Raw genomic sequence first — 21,341 nt, 5'->3', positions numbered from 1 at the left:
TATTCATTGATGCAAACAACTATTGTTTTTCTACACATTTACATCAAGATTTACTCCTGTGTAATCGTATTGTTCATATCCGCAACACTATCTCTTGACACGTGGGTGTCAGCTGACTCTGAAGCGTGACGTATATTACGCCGAGAGCTTTCCTCAGTTCAGCCAATGAACGTTCTTCCTAACGTTCGCGAACTATTTGATTGGTGTCCATTTGGTTTAACGTGAAGCGCACAAACCAGTGTAGCAAAAGTTTTGTTTCCGCTCGGTCTGGCTGAACTCAGCCCTTGGGATAGCCGACATGTCTTTCGGCCCTGAACTGGCATGTGTATTCAAATTGACATGCACCGTCGGTTTGTTTTTATTACTATGGTTCAAAGACTTTACAAAATTAAAATAGCAAGTTACATATCTTCCAGAAATTTAGTCGCCGTCACATTGCTGTCATACATGTCGAATGCATGCCGTTAAAATTAAACCTTGATTATTAAAATTAGCAAACATAAGGCATACGCTGTATTCTGGATAACACCGTTTCTCGTTACCGATCGCGATATCGCTATTACGCTAATTGAATATTTGGTATTATTATGTATGACATTGAGGTGTCGAATAGATTATGTAACCGTTTGTTCACATCAGAAGATAGAAAATGGCTCAGCCAAAATTTTAGCCACTTGCAAATTTTATTAGCCATTTTTTTGTAAAAATAATTTTTAATTAGCCGATGGCTAAATTGGTTACCGATAGCGCGAGCCCTGGATGTTTTCAGTGTGTTTTGGGAAGGGGGTGTTAGGATAGAAATTACTGATTGCCAACTTAACTGTACTATTAAAAAGTGCTTCACCTATTGTTTATTGAGTTAAATAGTACAGTTGATTCTGTCAATGGGCATCTTCTTTGATCGGCCTTGAAGCTTGATTGCTCGGCACGGGAATCCCAAGCATACAGACATTATTACAACAAGCAGTTATCTGGCGGATTAGTAGTAGCCGATCACCTGTACCACGTGACCAGCACAAGCCCGCCGACAATTAAAACGGTGCGATCAATGGACCTCAAAGTGAACATCTAAAGAATTGCAGAGATACCAAATGGAAGTGTGATAATGTGTGGTGAATGACGTTACGGATCACAGCTCCATTGTTTTGTATACATGTTACAAATTAAGCCGACACGGTCCTGCAGTTAAGGCGCTTACTAGACATGAAGGCGCTTACTTGGCTGGCTAAGGGAGCACGGGCCGTGTCAGCTTATTGCTCTAGGGAAACCCCTGGTAATGCGCACATGGGTTTGATTTCTCGCTGTTTGCATAATTAATTCTTTTAAAACATGTTGGACATTATTATTTAATGAAAACTGAAGATTTGTAAAGGATGTTTTCGCCGAAAATAACTGATAATACAGACTTTGAAGTAGATGATGGATGGATTACTTGTCGTTGATTGGAAGTGAAAATAAACTGTCTAAACAATGAAGTCATGGATCGTAATCATAGGGTTTAAAAAAAATATGTCCTCTAAACTGTGACAGACATCAAAATAGTGTTAAATGAGTTAGTTGTTTTTTTACAATTTTGTTTGAATAATGTAGGTTCAAAATTACATATTTCACGTTGGAAAGCTCAGTGGATAGAAGTTAATACAGTGAGAACTTAATTAATAGAGAAAGTAGTGTGTCCATTTTTTAATTCATGTTTGATTTAATATCCAACATACTAAAGTCGATGACAGAACATTCTTACACACCTGTTGGTGAGAACATCATTCATTATTTTTTATAACACATACTTGTTTACACTAGTGCATTTGTAAACAATTTCAAGACATATGACTGGCAGCTCCTAAGTGATGACCAGGTCACCAATGCCATACCATCCAATGAAAAAACTACATTGTCGAAATCGATTACACCTTGAAGTATAGTTAACCTGACAATCATTTGTCTGTGACGCTTAAGTTAGCTTCAAGCGCAAGGGCTGTAAATAACATAATTTTTTTAAAAGCTGATTTTTGAGGATATGTAAGAAATGGAATAATACATTCATGTCCGTTAGATACCACTTATTTTACAACTCATTTAAAAACATATCCAACCCACTTTCGCTCATTAGATCTATTTTAAAGCACCTTGTTATAAGATAAATGGTATCTAACGGCCACTCATGTATTATTCTCTATTTCACACATAACTTCTAATGGCTTTACATGCATTAAAAATACAATATCTAACAGTACATTTTAATATGTTGTATTTGACAAATGATACAATGTTTTCTTTGTTGTGGTAATGTCCTGTCATTGATCGTAATGTAAATTTTTGTGGGTGAAACATGTTAATCAACCCCTGCAATTAAGAAAATGTCCACGGCAAAAGAAACATGCCATTGAAAAAAAAAACCCTGAATAGTCCAAGGTAAAAAAGTGCTGTGAGAACTAAAACCTCCATGGCATTGTCGATTACCGTGGGCAATTGCAGGGGTTGTTAATACAGATCTTATGACATTCATTAAAAATCATGTGAAAGAATCTTAAACCTGTACAAAAACACCCGTAAGTCTCTCTTGTACTTAAATTTGCACCCTTTAAGTCCAGGACTGTATGCTTGAATGAAGAGGGTAACACCGAAATATTAACAAATTTGAGTTTTTCCACAGTTGATCCCATGGGTAGGAGAAGGCACTTTAATTATTATTGTGTGCTTGATGGGTTTGTTGCGTTTACCCTCCCTCCTCCTCCAATACATACTGGGCTTAAATACAATTTTATTTTGTGTGCAGTGGGTATATATACAAAAATTGCATTCTGACCTCCCCATTAAGGCGATTTTAGTGCTATATTCGCTTCGTAAATGGAGCCCAGGTTCTATCAAAAGGTTTTTCTCTGGGTCATACAATTAATATCTAACTTCCTTGTTAATATGTGGATGATTCAAATTAATGTTGCAAGTCCTGGGTTTAATTTATTCTAGGTGTATCGGAATAGTACTGTTACTGTCTCGTTTCCAGGGTACTGTTGTGTTGTCGATTAGCACTGTTAATGATGTAATTTTCAGAGTGTACCCGGAACTGAAGCACAAAACCGACCTTCACCTCAGCACAGAGTAAGTTTATTGTTTTTGCTGTGGACAACTTCTTGCATTATTCAGTCATGTGTTGGTATTAGTATTATGTTTTCTTTACTTCAACAGGTGACTGTAAAATGAAAGTCGCTGTCATGTTATGAATACATTTCTCTTTTGGTTTTTATGGTCTTTTATATGGCATGCCTCGAAGGATGCCATGAATGTTTAGCATGTGTTTGCTTATATTTATTCAGTGTCTGTTTACTTACCTTATGTAAGTTACTTTTGCAACCTAACAAACTTCATTTATTGATTTTTATTAAAACTAAAATTTTGCGAAAAAACAATTGGTAAAATATAGCATGGCTTATCTGCCCATTATAAAGAGACTTGTAATGTAAGCAGAGGAAAACAAAGACGCATGGTTTGTCTTGCATGCGCTCAAATGTGGAGAAAAAAGGAAACGATATGTTAGTTTGGTTTGTCTAACAACACCACTAGAGCACAGATTTATTAATTATCGGCTATTGGTTGTCAAACATTTGGTCATTTTGACATGTACACATGTAGTCTTAGAGAGGAAACATTTTCCATTAGTGGTAAGGGGTCTTTTATAGGCACCATCCCACAGACAGGGTAGCACATACCACAGCCTTTGATATACCAGTCGTGGTGCACTGGCTGGAATGAGAAATAGCCAACTGGGCAAAATGATTGAAAGACATGTGGTGATTATGACAATCGAACTTGACAATGATTTAATGGTGCTGTTTAGCCAATTTTTTACTTTGTTATGGACTTCTTGCATTATTCAATCATGTGTCTGTATTACTGTTAGTCTCATGTTTTCATTACCTCAACAGGTAAAATAAAAGTTGCTGTCATGTTAAGAATTCTGAATATATTTGTGTTTTGGTTTTTATGGTCTTTTATATGGCTTAAAGGATACCACAAATGTTCGACATGTGTTTGCCTATATTTATGCAGTGTATGTTTAGTTACCTTATGTAAGTTATTTTTGCAATCTAACAAACCTGATTGAATTTTATTAAAACTAAAAGTTAGCAAAAAACATGACATGGCTTATCTGCCCATTATAAAACAAAGTCACATGATTCGTCTTTTACATGCATTCTAGTGTGAAGGGGGGTGAGAAGTAGCCCAGTGGTACAGTGTTCGCTTGATGCATGGTCGGTGTGGGATCGATCCCCGTCGGTGGGCCCATTGGGCTATTTCTCATTCCAGCCAATGCACCACAACTGGTATATCAAAGGTTGTGATATGTACTACCCTGTTTGTGGGATGGTGCATATAAAAGATCCCTTGCTGCTAATCGAAAAGAGTAGCCCATGAAGTGGTAACAGTGGGTTTCCTCTCTCTGTATCTGTGTGGTCCTTAACCATATGTCTGATGCCATATAGCCGTAAATACAATGTGTTGAGTGCGTCGTTAAATGAAATATTTCTTTCTTTCTTTCGAGTGTGAAGAAAAAAGAAAACGATTGAAAGACATACAGTGATTATGACAGTCAAACTCGACATGGTTGAACAATGTTGTTTAGCCAATTGTTAGAGTGTTATGGAGTTTTAAAAGGGAGAGGCCAACCTTGTTTTGTTCCCTGATAACCGCTACATGTATATCTCGGAACAAAATGGACTGTTTTTGTAAACCTGACAGGAGCTCACTGGAAAGGGCCATAGCCGGTTCATACCAGTATTTGTTTTATAAATACAGTCTGCATGGTCATTATAAAATCATTTATAAATGTAAAACAAAAACAAAAGCATTCAGGTCCTGGTTCAAGTTTCTGGGTGTTTACTACTTAATTTCTTAATATTAAAATGAGTTGAGGTTGCTATGCTAGGACGATAGACAAAGTGATCAAACACAGACCCCCACTCACTATAAATTTTTGCTGTATACCTATAAACTTATATCAGTCGATTCCTAGAATGATAATCTTTCTATCTACATGTATACCCATGGAACAATGTTTAAGTCGCATAAATTTCACCTGCAACTTTGTTCTGTTAAGCGTGTTAATAAGCTCTGCCCACTTGGTCAGTTTGTATTAAAGTCACCTTTTCATATACACTAATAGAAATATTCGATCTTGATTGTCAACTTTTATGTTGTTTAATCGCCACATTTTCCCTTGCTGATGTCATTTCATTTTATTTCAACTTATTTTCATGCTTCTATCTAATTACGGTTCGAGCACACTGTCCTGGGTACATACCTTGCTGTCTATCCAGGACAGTGGGTTAGTTGTTAGTGGTTAGTGAGTCGTTAAAACTTGCTCTGGGTGGGAGCTGGTACCGAGCTGCGAACCCTGTTACTACCAGCCTTATGTCTGATGGCTTAACTACGACACCAGCGAGGCCAGCTGCTGATGTAACAACTCTGTTTTTAAAGGGCAGACAAGCCATGCTGTGGTTTTGTGGATCGTTTTTCAGCTGCTTTTTTTTCATCACTTTGAAAAAATAATAATGCTTTATCGGAAAGACTTTATTTATTAATATGTTATTTTTAAAAATATATAATAACATTATTAACTATTTTTAATAACACACAACACTGCTGTGTACCATTTGTGGTATCCTTTAATAATATTCTTCATCAGAGTTCAATTACTTGTACGTATTAAACATTGATGAATACTCTATACTTACTTTTATCATCCATTAAAAGGCTTATAATTTGTGATATCTCCTGCGATATTCTACTAGGAGATATCACTTCTTTTTGTTACGTCACTGTGTATGTTTCAGCGCTACTGCTGCCAAATATAGTGATATTCAACCAACATTATTGACATTGTTTACTATTGTCACAAATGAAAAGAATGATAATATTTGGATGATAAAAAGCATACCCCCCCTCGTGTCTTGTGATATCATAATTTATCAGCACTCTGCAAGTCTCGGATTTTATACTTTTATCAGTTATGATAAATTATAACACTTGGGGAGTATTCTCTATTCATTTGGTCAGAATTAATTGATTACAAGTGAGATTTGTTACTTGTAAAAAAATTTTTTTAATTAATGGGTAGTTCAGGGTTTTTTTGTTTGTTGCTTTTTTATATACCCATCTATGATGGGTCATATTATGCTATGGCATTGTCCGTACATCTGTTTGTACGTCCGTCTGTTAAGTTTTTCTTGCCCAGACCATATCTTAGATACAGATGCATACAGGAACATCAGACCTCACATGAGGAACAACATGGGATGGCGGTGTGTTGCATACTATTACTAAGTCACTGTGACCTACTTTTCATGGTCTAGTGCACATAACAGTAAATCCTTGTCCAGACCATAACTTGCATACAGATGCATACAGGACCATCAAATCTCACATGTAGGAACAACTTGAGATGGTGGTGTGTTGCATACTATTACTAAGTCACTGTGACCTACCTTTCACGGTCTACTGCACATAACAGTAAATCCTTGTCCAGACAACTTTCTTGCATACAGATGCATACAGGACCATCAAACCTCACATGTAGGAACAACTTGGGATGGTGGTGTGTCACATAAAATTACTAGGTCTCTGTGATACAAATAAATAAAATAATTTGTCTATATTCTGAACATCATATGGTTTTCCATCAAACTCCTTACGGGCATATCATGTACGTCACCGGTAGTCTTGTTTGAAAATTTCCGTATGGTTTTAATTTACTGACCCCAATTTAAAGGATTTTAACTTTTTTGTTTTGGATAATACTAGTTACTGTATTGATTTTAAGCTAGTACAAGCATGGCTGTTAACTGTCCGTCGTGAGACGGATTTCCGTTGTCAGAGAAATTGTGGAAATTATTTTTTCAGTAATGTTTTTTTTTTTTTATTTTTAATGAGAATCACTTAGGCCGTTTTCGGTTTCCGTAATGTCAACCCGATCACTTCGGCCATTTCCTTTGCTCCACTGACCCCCCCTTTAGGTACCCATCGGATGGATATAATCTACCATACATTTAGGGGCCGGTGAATGGCCCCATTCCCCAAACGTAAATTCCCAATCCAATATTAAACCTTTTCCCAATTACGACCCAACGGTTTCCCAATAAAGATTCCCAAAATTGCTCTTATTGTGAACACTTGAACTCATAATTTTTTTTACAAATTTAGCTTTCCTTTTGGTTTTCCGATTGATTACGAACACGTGACGAACAAGTCTGACCTGGATATGCAAATTAGGTGTATCTTGTTTTGATACAGTCTGTTGTGTCGTAGTTTTTAGTAATAATGCCTACATTGTCTGATATAATACAGTTTTGGTAGAAGAATACAACTTTTTGTTTTAATTCATCCATTTGCGTTAACACATATTTGGGATCTATCGCAACACATCCAATACGCTATTTACATAGTCCGAACGGACGTAGAAAGTAAAGTATTGACTTAATGTGCACCCTGCACTGTCATTTGCTATTTTAAGCAGACGATCTTATTTTGTAAAAAGGTGTGTACATATGTTTCGTTTAGTTTTCAAATATTTTATTATTTTCTTTTATTTTTTAAAAATCATTTTTGGTATGGTTTTTGTAATTAAAAAAATAACAACATTACTACAGTAGTTGTAAATTAAGTGAAAAAACCCCTTTAATTTAAATGTGCTACTCACTCCCTTTGAAGTAATGGCCGTACCTGATGTCACATCATGTGACGAACAGCACGTGTGAGTTTGAACACTGTTACAATGTAATAGTTCTGCTGGGAGATTATTAGATTGCGTATTATAGATATTGAAACTTAATAAAGTTGATCAGGTAAAAAATAACATTTACTGACCAGCGGTATGTTACTTCTTTATTATTTACGATTGAATAATGGGTCGGCATGAGTTCCTTATTTTCCCCATAACGTTTTGTGACCGTATTTTCCCCACTACTACAAACGACATAGTGCTAGGCCTGGATTTGAACTCAAACATTATGTTGGTTTTATAGCACAAATTGTTTTAAAAGATATTTTATATAACTATCGCTAACCCTAACCCTAACCTTAAACTAATTCTAACAAATATTTCTTTAAAATCGTTATGGGGAAAATAAGGAACTCATGCCCAAAGGACTATTCCATATTAGCATATTACAGTATCAGACATTGGCTTTTACCCCAATTTTTAACGACCCCCTCCCCCTCCCATAATGAATTTGCAATAGCACAAGGGCCACCCGATGTAAATGTATTTGAATATTTGATTTGCCGTCCATTAGCTGGCGGTAAAGCCTAAATAAATAATATCAGGTAATAATGGAAACTTTAAAAAATGCCCGTAGCTTATGAAAGAACACCCCAACAAATGTCAGCCTAATAGGACTATTTCCATTAAAATAGGTTCACTGCAGGACCCATCAAATTAATGTTTTTGTCCAATAAAAACAAAAAAACAGGGTGTGGGATGGGAGAAATACATGTTTAAAGTGGACTACAATTGTCATAAAACATTAACATTTTGAAATTGAATGCCCTGTACCTTGAAATTTCAGTCACAACATTTTACTTTTGTTAACAGCCATGTACAAGCACCAGGATGACCAGAAGCATGTTGATTTTTGAAAACAGAAAGTTGTAAGCAATGTGTAAATTAACAACCAAAAAACCTGTAATAACTGGATTTTTTTTTTTTTTGACTTTGCCTAAAAATATCGCCATATTGTTTTTTCCTAAATTTATTTTTGATTCAAAATTATTATGAAATATTTCCTATAAGTAAAAAAATTACTTTTTTTTAATAATGTTAACAGGTAGTAAGTGGTGGTCCGATGGTGCCACCTGGTGGTATGCCAGTACAAGGAACCGTAACGCCGACTACGGAACAACAAGGCAAGCTGCAGAGAGATCTGGAACTCGTATCCGGAAACGTGAGAGTGATGTCTGAAATGTTAACTGAACTCAACCCTAACAGTGTCGACACGTCAGATCTCGAACTCCTACAGGTACGCTGTTTTCAGGAAATAAAAATGTATTTATTCAGTAATAATGGTGTCTAGAAGTTACAGAAAAAAGACAACTTAGCTAAGACATGTCTGCTTCAATATATTTTTAAAACTTCATGGCACTATTTTCTTTTCTACTTCACCTGACCTCAAACAAATGCGTATTCTCCTAGGGATATTAGTCTGGGCCAAACATCCCAACAGCCAATGGGATGGACTAAAGACCTTCTAATGAGTCCTCCTTCCTGTTCCAGTGATGTGACTGTAACTTCCTTCCTTCTCCTTCGCTGATTTGGTTCGGACATCTTTTTTTCTTTCTTGCACCAGTTTAATCTAAGCCATCTAAGTTTTCTTCGTTCCATGTAATCATATCTGAAACCCTATTCAAATTGGAGTTTTTTCCAAGTTGAATGCAGAGCCTGGTGGTTTTATTTCTTGTTGGTTATTTTCAGGAACTGAACAGAACATGCAGACAAATGCAGTCGAGAATTGTTGATCTTCTAAGTCATGTTGGCACAGAAGAAGTCACAAGTATGTTTGTAGTTTGGTAAAGTTCTGTTTTATCATCATATTGATGAACAAATCCATGTGTGGATAACATTTGGATCACAGTAAACAGGAAATATAGGTGTACCGAAATTTGGTAACACAAAGAAAAGGAAATATTTTATTTAACGACGCACTCAGCAAATTTTATTTATGGTTATATGGCTTCGGACATATGGTTAAGGACCACACAGATATTGAGGGAGGAAACCCGCTGTCGCCACTTCATGGGCTACTCTTTTTCTATTAGCAGCAAGGGTTCTTTTATATGCACCATCCCATAGACAGGATAGCACATACCACAGCCTTTGCTATACCACTCGTGGTGCACTGGCTGGATGGCAAACATAAAATCATTTATCTACTACTAGTGACATGAGAATGTATCCACTAAGCTCAGTTTACTTTGAAAATCTTCATTTCAACCTTTCTATTGAATTAGCTGTACGAACCTCAAGGCAGGATTGTTTAGGTATATTAAATAGTTAATGTTCAGTCAAATTAAATAAAGTACCTGAATTTCTATTTACAAAGGTTTTCTTTTGCAGATGAACTGTTGCGAGTAAATGATGACCTGAATAATGTGTTCTTGCGGTATGAAAGGTTTGAGCGGTACAGAACGGGGCAAGTCGGTACTCCCGACCAGGCCCCTGTCTCCCATCCAGTTCCGTCTACTGACCACTTGCCTCCATCGTATGACCAGGTGAGTTCATGTAAACTTCAGATCAGTAAAATCTTTAATAAATTTTTCTACTCTCAGTTTTATCCCTGTGTAGTAATACATAGTTTAGAGGGTGTGCTGGAATGTGCTTTGCTCTTTTTGTTTTCATATATGCATAATTAAATTTCCATTATATTCATTACAATTTAATGTCATCCCATTGGTCCAGCCTTAGCAACGTGAGTTTGTTCATTTCTCGATGAATGTAAAAATAACGTCGGGGAATGTCATACCTGATGACGTCACTTTATATTGGCAGTTTGTCTTACCAAGCATTTTTGTTTAAGAATAAAAAAATAAAATTCAAAATAAAATATGAACTTTTAGTGCTATGTATGTTTAAAATTTAATTATAAGTATTTTGTGTTATTTCTTTTACGTTCATCTGGGTTTGAAAAAAAAAAAAATCTGCAATCTTATGTGAGAATGGTTTCGCTGATTCACACAGTTTGCAGATGATTGTTTTTGTTCATACCCCAATGAATGTAAAAGAAATAACATACAATCCTTATTAACATGAATATATATGTAATGTAAATCATAAAATAATTGTGAACACCAAAAAGACAAGTCACTTCTCCAAATAATTTGAGAGATTTATCGATCTCCCCATATAATTTTTTTATTTTTTTATTTATTTATTTCTTTAGCCTATGAGCACACATAATGTAACAAGATTTCTACCAAAGGTTATGAAGGGTAAACTTTTGTACCATAAAATCTTGGAAAGTAATTTTTAGAAAGATTATAATAAAAGAATTGCTGTTTACAAGTTGTCAAAATACATGAAATGCATTGTCCAATTTCAAAAGATTTTAAACCCATAACTGCCTAGAATAGACACTTATAATCTGTCTTGTTTCTATTTACGTACCCTTGAAATGTTGTAGATAACATTTGTTTAAAATATGTGTTAAATAATAATAATAATAATAATAATATAATTGTGTCAATTCAGGTTGTGTCCTCCACTGATGATGGAGGAATGGTAAGCACAGTTATTCACTTCCAGCAAGCTACATGTATATAAAATATTGTTTTCACCTCTTTTACTACACTGGCTGAATTTGAGTTTTGCTTCTTTTTCTGTGGAGAGGGCGTAATTTCATCTGTGCTATTTCCATTTGTTTACTATGCTAACCTGTTTACAAAGGAAGAATAGTTACCCTTTGTTTGTAGGCAGGGCTTTCAGGAACTGGAGGTAGTGGGGAGGTGATAGCACTCACTTTTCACATTGTACACATTTTAAATTGGGGGGAGGTGGGGGTGGGACCATGCGCAGCAATAACTCTCCCCCATCAAATGCACATTCTCTGGAGTGACATGTAAGCACAATGTTGGCTTTTTGCACACAAACAAATTACCTCTTTGAAGAGACAGTCAAGATAAACCAAGGTACAAACAATTTTAAGAGTCTAAAGTTAAGTACTTTTAATGTTGAATCCACAGATTTATTGGCAGAGGATATGTAACAACATATGTACACTGTAACATTATTTTAGCCCAGGAAATTTAGCAACCTCTACCCATAACATACCAGTGGTAGAACTGTAGAAACCACTCCCTGTAACATTACTTACATCCTGATAATATAGACAACTTCACCCTATAACATTACCTGTAGTTCATAAACTATTATAGTCCTAGTTTGGCCATTCTTGACAGATGTTTGGTTTGCTGGCAGACGGTTATTTCTATTGTGTTGAGGGAAACAAATTGAGGCTGAATTGAGTTTAACGATTATTGTTACAAGTTGAAGAAGAGATTACAGCAAGCAGTAATGATGCTAAGGCTGGCCTTACATAGAATAAGAATCGAAATGATGTTTAAACAGCTGCAAAGTCTGTACTATACTCAAATAAAGGTACTTTTGAGACCTCTTAAAATTGTAAGAATGATAGTGTCGTTCATGCATCGCTCGCGCAAACCATTTTTTTTTGTTCGCATAGTAAATTTAGGACATCATTTACATGGTCATGATGGTTAATACCAAAATGAAATGGATCACCTGAATTTAAATGATATACGCCTATTTTCAGTTCTGAGAAGTCTGATTTTTCTGCAGATCGGAATTTATTATACATGTGAAAATAATTTTTATGCAAAAAACAGAAAGAAAACCCCCCACCCAAAACCAACCAATTTGTTTTTTGAAATCTGATTTGTTTTTCTTCTGAATGATCACATCCCTGATACTTAGTCTAATAAATGTAGCAACTTCTAGTTATATAGCATTAGATATTGTGTAGAAATGATGAATACTGTGTTTATATTCACTCTTTGGTAATGGTTCACTACATTAGACAAGCAAAGCTTTATGTTTTACTAGTTCCTACATGTACTCTTCACAGCACTTGATGTGCAGTCAGTGGTTTTTAGTATTTTACATTTTTCTTGTCCTTACTCATGTATTTGGGGCCTAATTCACTAAACTCTCGCAACTTTGCGATCTTGCAGTGCAATGCTAAAAGACTTGCAAAGAGGATGCTTTGTTGTCTAGCAGAGCCTAAGAGAGCCTTGTGAATTAGGCCCCTGGTCTTTAAGGAAATCTTTCTGAATTTGTATGGCTATGAAGCAACCTATAAAGCATTATGGTTCTTTGGTAGACTGTTTTTTCTTTCTTTTTTTAGCTGTTTGCCTTTTTTGTTAAATATATTAAAAACAAATTCTGTTACTGAAATAGGATTTATCTCGGTGTTAGAGTTTTCATTTAAGATATTAGAGATCACAGGATCAACACCCTTTGGTAGATTAAAAAAAAAAAATCACAATTCCAACCAAATCAAAGGATAATTACAGTATATGCTCTCCTGCTTTGGCAAAACCCATTTATAGGTTATAAAATAAAATAAAATTTGTGTAACCCATTGCCTTTTTGCATAACCCAGTATATCATTGTAAAATGAATTCCAAAATCTTGCTTGAACAGAAAATAGGTTACCCAAAATTAGGTTTATGCGAGCAAAGGATCGTTATCACAATTTTCTGAGGCCTGTTAGGCAGTGGCAGTAACCACATTCATTTAAATTTGATTTTGCATGTATGTTTCGGTCCAGTTAAAAGTTCAGTTACTTGTGTCCTGAGCCCACACTTCAGCTAATTTTGCTGTCTGGTTTCACACAGGGTAATGGTTGGTGGTGACTGAGAGTGCAAGTTGGATATAGTGGCAATATAGTTACAACTTTCCATTCAGCTGGGTGTATGTGGGGTAAGGTGGGGGTGGGGGGTGGGGGGGGGGGGGTACATAGCCCAGTGGCAAAATGCTTGCCTTGCCAGTCTAGGATTGATGCCTGATGTTGGTCCCATTGAGCTATTTCTTATTCCAGCCAGTGCTCAACAACTGGTGTAACAAAGGCCGTGGTATGTACTATCTTGGATAGTGCCTATAAAAAATCACATGCCAGCTGTTTTCTGAAAAGAGGAGCCAATGTAGTAACAGCTGTAGGTTTCTTCTTGTATGTGTGGTCATTAACCATACAGTAATGTCCAATGCCATTAATAAAATTAATCATCAATAAAAACATATTGAGTGTCATTAAATAAAACTTTTTTTTCTTTCTTTCCATTCTGTGTAATCATCTTGGTTAGAAGCTGGTATGAAGATAAGAACCCATTACCAACCAGCCTTAAAATCAATGGTTGCACCACTGTAGTCATAAAACTGATCAATGTAAAATACCTATTATCAAAGTTAACCTGTACATTACTGATTACAAGCTATTTTTGAAAAAGTAGTTTTTTTCCATCTTAACAAAATGTATATATATATAGAGCAGGTAATGCAGGAAATGCAATCCAAATGGTGGGATATGAAGAAAAAGTCACCATCCCCACCCCCAATGGTTTTTATTTTTATTAATAAGCCAAAACCATACATTATCAAGTAAAACTTTTTCATATGTAATTCTTTAAGTCAGCACTTCCAAAATGTACAAGGAATCTAATGACTTTCCGAGCAAGATGTAAAACGAATAACCAGAAATACTTATGTTGCAGCAATGTACTAAATGTGAGAAGAGAGGCACATCATTTGAATCGGAGGCTATTACTATTAGATAGTAAACAGTATTTCCACCTATTCGAGCAAGATTTAAAACGAATAACCAGAAATACTTATGTTGCAGCAATGTACTAAATGTGACAAGAGAGGCACATCATTTGAATCAGAGGCTATTACTATTAGATAGTAAACAGTATTTGAATCAGAGGCTATTACTATTAGATAGTAAACAGTATTTGAATCAGAGGCTATTACTATTAGATAGTAAACAGTATTTGAATCAGAGGCTATTACTATTAGATAGTAAACAGTATTTGAATCAGAGGCTATTACTATTAGATAGTAAACAGTATTTCCACCTATTCAACTAAAATCTGCATGAAATGTTGTTTGTGTTTTATATAGCACAAGGGAAAATCAGGTGTATATAATATATTTACGGGTATAATAATATATAGTGTTAGTAAATAACAAATTTAATCTAATTATTATACTGATATCCATGTGTTGGGGTGTATTTTCTGATTATGCATATATTTGGTTAGCTGTTTTTATCATGATTATCATAAAATTGTCATTATTTGATAAAATATATAGAGAGAGGTAGAAGCTCTATGTAAAACATTGTACACAGTGTTATTACTTTTACTACAACTATTCATTTCTTTCTTGTTAAAAATAAATAAATAATAAGGACAAATTTATATTTATTTAGTCTGTTTAAAAACTTAATATCTATTTGAAATACATGATGTAATTTTATGCGTCCAACTTATCTATTTTGCAAATTGTCATCGCCTTGTATTTAGAACTGGCACGGTAATTTTTTCAAGGTGCTTGTAAAATTTGTCAGATTCTCTTATACTATAGTATACATGTATGTGGTGCTAAACTACATGCTATTACTCAATGTGTAATGATTTCTGTGCCCTAAACAATACAAAAAGACTTTCTCTTTATGAACGAACCCTAGGCTAATACATGTACATGTAGATGTAGGTTCAATCTTGAACATATTTTTGGATATGACAATTTCTTCAAGCATTGCAAGTTATTCTACATAATTATATACTAGAATGTAGCATTATACAGGTTTCGAAACTTGTCAAGAAATCTGGTGGCCAAAAAAATAATAATGCATGTTAGCAAATTATTGTAAGCGAACCACGAGCAAGATTTTGATGTGGAATATAAATATTAATAGTGACTCATATGTTATAGCTCTAAAGAAGATAATATTATTTGAGCGACTATCGCCATTCTTTTTTTAATAATTAAGTCGCCCAAACAGGACATTGGTTGCATTTGGCGACCTGGCCACAGGCCGTTTTGAGCCCTGTTTTATATATATATATATGGTGATATATGTATACCTGGGGCCTAATTCACTAAACTCTTGCAACTTTGCGATCTCGCAGTGCAATGCTAAAAGACTTGCAAAGAGGATGCTTTGTTGTCTAGCAGAGCCTAAGAGACCTTTGTGAATTAGGTCCCCTGGTATCTAAATGTAACATTTTTGATTTTTGAGGGGTCTTTTCTACTTTAAACGAGCCTACGCAATATACTAGTCCATAGTCAAACCTGCTCAGTGGCCATCTCTCTAAAGCAGTCACCTGTCTTAAGAAACTCTTACTGTTCTCCCAAATATTCTGCATCAGTACAAACTCACCTGCATTAAGAAGTCGCTTGTCTTAATAAGCCTCTTTTTCATTCTCCTTTCAGTGGTTCCTTAATATAGGTTTGACCATATGGATTAAATTGGTAACAGTATTATTTATAGGTTGCAGTTTTACGATCGATAGTATTGCCAATTGTGATGTTTTTGTCTTTCCAGTTGGAAGCGTCTAGTAATCCGAATGTGGGTAACCTGATAGATCTCGGGGAAGATCAGAATGCTTTGACTAACGTGGCTGCACAGTTTGCAGACTTGAGTAAGTGTACAGTGTATCCCATCATGCAATTTCCTGGAATGGCTTCATATTGTTGAGAAACGACAGTAATGATTTCAAGGCTTTGATATTTTATGGTAACAAATAAATTTGTGGGGTCTGAGGGATAATATCCTTATTAGTCCCTTATTGGTTCAGCCAGAAGGGACTATAGGTCTCTACCCTTCTGTTTGTCTGTCTGTCAGTCCATCCGTCTGTCCCACATATAGTTTTCTGGATGTGTTTTTCACAATGCTTTGAGATATGCAGCTGAAATTTGTGTATAGTTTTACCATGTTCTGTTACAGATCAAGTTTGACTTTCATGCCGATTTATCCATTTTTGACAGTGTTATGGCCTTACCATGTACTGTTACAGATCATGTTTAACTTTCATGTCAAATTTCTTCTTTTTTACATAGTTATATACCATTAAATTCAGGAGATAAGAAACTTAGTTTGGCCTGGTAGGGGACAGGTATTGCTTTAGCAGTACTCTCAGAATGCTTGTGTTTCAATAACAATACTTATACATTTATTACAACCTGGATTAAAATACGCAGGGGTGGAATGTAGCCCATTGGTAAAGCGTTCGCTTGATGTGGGGTCGGTCTAGAATCGATCCCTGTCAGTGGGCCCATTGGGCTATTCTTTATTCCAGCCAGTCTACCATAACTGGTACATGTATATTAGAGGGACTTGGTATGTGCTATCCTGTCTGTGGGATCGTGCATGTAAACAAATCCCTTGTTACTAATGGGAAAATGTAGCAGGTTTTCTATCAAAAACTCTATGTCAAAATTACCAAATGTTTGACATCCAATAGCCGATGATTGATAAATTATTGTGCTCTAGTGATGTTGTTAAGCCAAACAAACTTTAACTTTAAAATATGCAAACCATATTTATTACAACTGGTGTTTCAGGGCTAGTCTGTACTAACAGGTAGGTACATGTATATATGGTAATTTCCCACATCATCATGTACATATAAACTGTTTCTTTCCTAAAGAGTAACATTACACCAAGTATCATCATTACCATCTGTTTGAATGTTCTGAAATAAATTACTTTGAATGTGAACCATCAAAGAATCATTTGATAGTGAAATAAATTGGTTGGCATACTTTCCAGTTTGTTGTAATGTAGGAGAAAAAAATTATGGATTGTTTTTTTTTTTTTTTTTTTTTTTTTTTTTTTCCTAATCTATGGAATTTTTTAAAATTTAAAAATTAAAATATGTTTTTCTTGTTGATGGAATGTTTTAACTTTAAATATTAGTATCTTTTGTTCTGGAATATTTTGGTTTGTGTACATTATTGTTAATGGATATTTTTTCCATAACTCTTTCTTGTCCATGGAAAATCTTTTATTTCTATGCATTTGTTTAATATTTTGACAATGAATTTACAGTGGTTTTTATTTTTTTTATCAGATGTTGGAGCTGTCAACAATACTTTAGGAACAACAGATGCTACAAGGAATGCAGCACCCCCTCCTAGACAGGACGAGGAATTTGACATGTTCGCACAGTCTCGACAGTCATTTGATCAGAACAGAAAAGCTGCTGGGTAAGTTGTTTTAGTAACATTAAAAAAAAAAAATTGAAATGTAAAAATTATATTTTAAAAATTCTTTAAAACCTATTGTTCTTTAAAGCTGCAATCTCTATTGCTCATCCTATAGTATATTTTACCTTTGACATTTAATTACTGTGTGTATCCCACATCTCTGGTATGTCTCCTCATATTAATGATAATGTTACCTATTATTTATCTCCTGTATATTATTAATGATAATGTACCTGGTAATGTTGTTTATCTCCTGTCTGTATACCATATTAATTGTTACCTGGTACTGTATTTATCTCCTGTCTGTATACCATATTAATGATAATGCTACCTGGTACTGGTAATGTTAATGTTTTATCTCCTGTCTGTGTACCATATTAATGATAATGCTACCTGGTACTGTTATTTATCTCCTGTCTGTGTACCATATTAATGATAATGCTACCTGGTAATGTTATTTATCTCCTGTCTGTGTACCATATTAATGATAATGCTACCTGGTACTGTTATTTATCTCCTGTCTGTGTACCATATTAATGATAATGTTACCTGGTACTGTTATTTATCTCCTGTCTGTGTACCATATTAATGGTACCTGGTATGTTATTTATCTGTCTGTGTACCATATTAATGATAATGTTACCTGGTACTGTTATTTATCTCCTGTCTGTGTACCATATTAACGATAATGATACCTGGTACTGTTATTTATCTCCTGTCTGTGTACCATATTAACGATAATGCTACCTGGTACTGTTATTTATCTCCTGTCTGTGTACCATATTAACGATAATGCTACCTGGTACTGTTATTTATCTCCTGTCTGTATACCATATTAATGATAATGTGACTTGGTAATGTTACTTATCTCCTGTCTGTGCACCATATTAATGATAATGTTACCTGGTAATGTTATTTATCTCCTGTCTGTGCACCATATTAATGATAATGTTACCTGGTAATGTTATTTTAGTGAGGGAACGTACACGAACCAACAAGAAGACCAGGTGAATGCGGCACTGGGAACCGCTGTCAACACACGTGCACAAGGGGAAACATTAAAAGTGAGTTTTTTGCAAAGAAGTTAATTAGTTTTTAGAATATAAGTGAGATTATATTAAAAGAATATGTAGTATGTAATGAATAATTCTTAACTCACTTGTTTTTTAACTTATTTTTGTGATTCTGGTTAATGCCAGAAATGTTAGGGTATATAAATATAAAAAGAACTTGCAGACTTCTGAGAATTAAACATTTTTATGTAACCTTTTGTTTTGTATTTCAGCCATTACAAAATGTGCTATTTATATATTAATTTATGTATTATGCAAAACTTGATTATGAGAGAGAGAGAGAGAGAGAGAGAGAGAGAGAGAGAGAGAGAGAGAGAGAGAGAGAGAGAGAGAGAGAGAGAGAGAGCGAGAGCTGAAAAAGAAAGAGTGAGAGAGAGCTGAAAAAGAATGAGTGACAGAGAGAGAAGATAGACATAGATGGTGAGAAAGAGAGAAGAGAGAATGTCTTGCTTTATGTCTTTCACTCATTGACATGACAATCACAAATATACAATGCATGCATATTTGTTCTCGTTTCTGTTTACTTCGTAAAGGACTCAGAGGTGCTTCAGGTAAATCATAATGATCATATGATTACAGTCAAAGCTGCTTAAGCAACTGGCCTTAGTAACACGCCACCTTTCTGAAGAAGCTATTTTATTATCCTAATGATTTTATGTTCTACAAATTGACCTGTTTTTGGACATCATCTTACAATTATCTCAGTTATTTTATGTAATACATATTGACCAGTCATAGAAGGCCAACTTTTTATTGTCCGAAGTCACTGTGTATAGTACAAATTGACCTATTATATTATATCATTGGTTCTCCTAAATCGTCTTGTGTAGAACTTATTATTCACCTGTATCAACTTGCAAAGTACACATTGACCTATCTTGGAAGGTCATTTTATTCTCACATGGGCAGGACGTAGCCCAGTGGTAAAGCGTTTGCTTGATGTGCGGTCGGTCTGGGATCGATCCCCATCAGTGGACCCATTGGCCTATTTCTCGTTCCAGCCAGTGCCTCACAACTTGTGTAACAAAGGCCGTGGTATGTATTATCCTGTCTGTGGGATGGTGCATATAAAAGATCCCTTGCTGCTAATTGAAAAAAGTAGCCCATGAAGTGGCGACAGTGGGTTTCCTCTCTCAATATCTGTGTGGTCCTTAACTATATGTCTGACGCCATATAACTGTGGATAAAATGTGTTGAGTGCGTCGTTAAATAAAACATTTCTTTCTTTCTTTCTTATTCTCCCAAATCATCTTATATTGTATAAATTAGTCTATTGTTAACAGGCCACATTTTAATACTTTCTGAAGTGAATGCTTTAGACAGGCTTGACTGTACAGTCGCTAATTTTTATTTTCATAGTATTGCTGGCAAATTAAATAAATGTGATCACAATGTGTTAGACTAATTAAATTGAAATTTATCAGCTTTCTTTTTTTCTTTTTTTTTTGCACATGTGCTGTCTTGTTTGCTTCATTCAGTTAGATTTTAATGTTTTGTTCAAATTGAACCTCCCTATTTTGTCAAAGAAACTTTAAAAAGAAATTATTTCTCTAATGTACATACATATGTCATTCATAAAATTGAAACATTTATGAATACTTTTTGTTATGACTTTTCATTTCTCACATTGAGTTACCTATTAATAAAAAAAAGTGATACTTGTTTTAAAATCTTATGTATGTTTTACTGTTAAACTATTACTCTTGTCTGTAATATTGTAAAATAGTTAAGCTGAATATTCTTCATAATTTTATTTATCCCTTGAACTTTGGTCATCAATATCCTTGGTGAAAGCCTGAATCTAATTCCCACCAAAAAAAAGTATAACAAAACATTTTAAAACTGAAACATGTAAACTTAAAAGAAAACATTCTGACAATTTGTGTTGATTATTTGGTGCTATGCTGTTGTAGCCTGTTTTTTGGTGTAATTTTATGATTTGTTTTGTATACCACAGATCCATGCAATGTTTTGACTGTCAATTTAACTGACTGACAATTTAATGTTGTTGTTTTTTTCCATTGGTATGCACCATCTTCCACTGACTTAACTCTTGACTCCTATTTACACTGTTTTGGGGGGTATTTTTTTACCTTTGTTTGACACCCTGCAGCCAATGTGCTTTTCATACTGGAGTATTCTAAAACATTAATTAATTCATTTATTCATTCAAGGGGCTCGATGTAGCCTAGTGGTAAAGTGCTTTCTTGATGCACAGTCAGTCTGGGATCAATCCCTATTGGTGGGCCCATTTGGCTATTTTTCGTCCAGCCAGTGCACCACGATTAATATATCAAAGTCTGTGGTATGTGCTATCTTGTCTGTGAGATGGTGCATATAAAAGATCCCTTGCTAATAATGAATTTCCAAATGTTTGACATCCAATAGCCAATGATTATACAAATCGGTGTGCTCTAATGGTGTCGTTAAACAAAACAAACTTTAACTTTCATTTATTTTTTCATTCATTCATTCATTATTTCAAATGTTTC

The 21,341-nt window shown here is 34.8% G+C and overlaps 1 protein-coding gene across 4 annotated transcripts in view; it reads left to right on the top strand.

Moving 5' to 3' along the window:
• The window catches only part of LOC121378524 (target of Myb protein 1-like), a 41,964-nt gene that overhangs the window by 7,948 nt on the left and 12,675 nt on the right, over nucleotides 1-21,341 (top strand). The window contains exons 6-14 of one of the 4 annotated variants that reach the window (XM_041506731.1): nucleotides 3,052-3,099; nucleotides 8,820-9,011; nucleotides 9,464-9,542; nucleotides 10,106-10,260; nucleotides 11,237-11,266; nucleotides 16,113-16,209; nucleotides 17,641-17,776; nucleotides 18,750-18,840; nucleotides 19,383-19,400. In XM_041506731.1, the coding sequence (XP_041362665.1) occupies nucleotides 3,052-3,099; nucleotides 8,820-9,011; nucleotides 9,464-9,542; nucleotides 10,106-10,260; nucleotides 11,237-11,266; nucleotides 16,113-16,209; nucleotides 17,641-17,776; nucleotides 18,750-18,840; nucleotides 19,383-19,400 (846 nt within the window). The remainder of the gene's footprint in view (nucleotides 1-3,051; nucleotides 3,100-8,819; nucleotides 9,012-9,463; nucleotides 9,543-10,105; nucleotides 10,261-11,236; nucleotides 11,267-16,112; nucleotides 16,210-17,640; nucleotides 17,777-18,749; nucleotides 18,841-19,382; nucleotides 19,401-21,341) is intronic. The other 3 variants (XM_041506734.1, XM_041506733.1, XM_041506732.1) reach the window with 3 other exon arrangements.

This window comes from Gigantopelta aegis, chromosome 8 (assembly GCF_016097555.1).
Source record: "Gigantopelta aegis isolate Gae_Host chromosome 8, Gae_host_genome, whole genome shotgun sequence".
In the NCBI taxonomy this organism is placed as follows: Eukaryota; Metazoa; Mollusca; class Gastropoda; order Neomphalida; family Peltospiridae; genus Gigantopelta; species Gigantopelta aegis.
The sequence above is the reverse complement of the archived record's forward strand: the minus strand, read 5'-3'. Positions and strand labels throughout refer to the sequence as shown.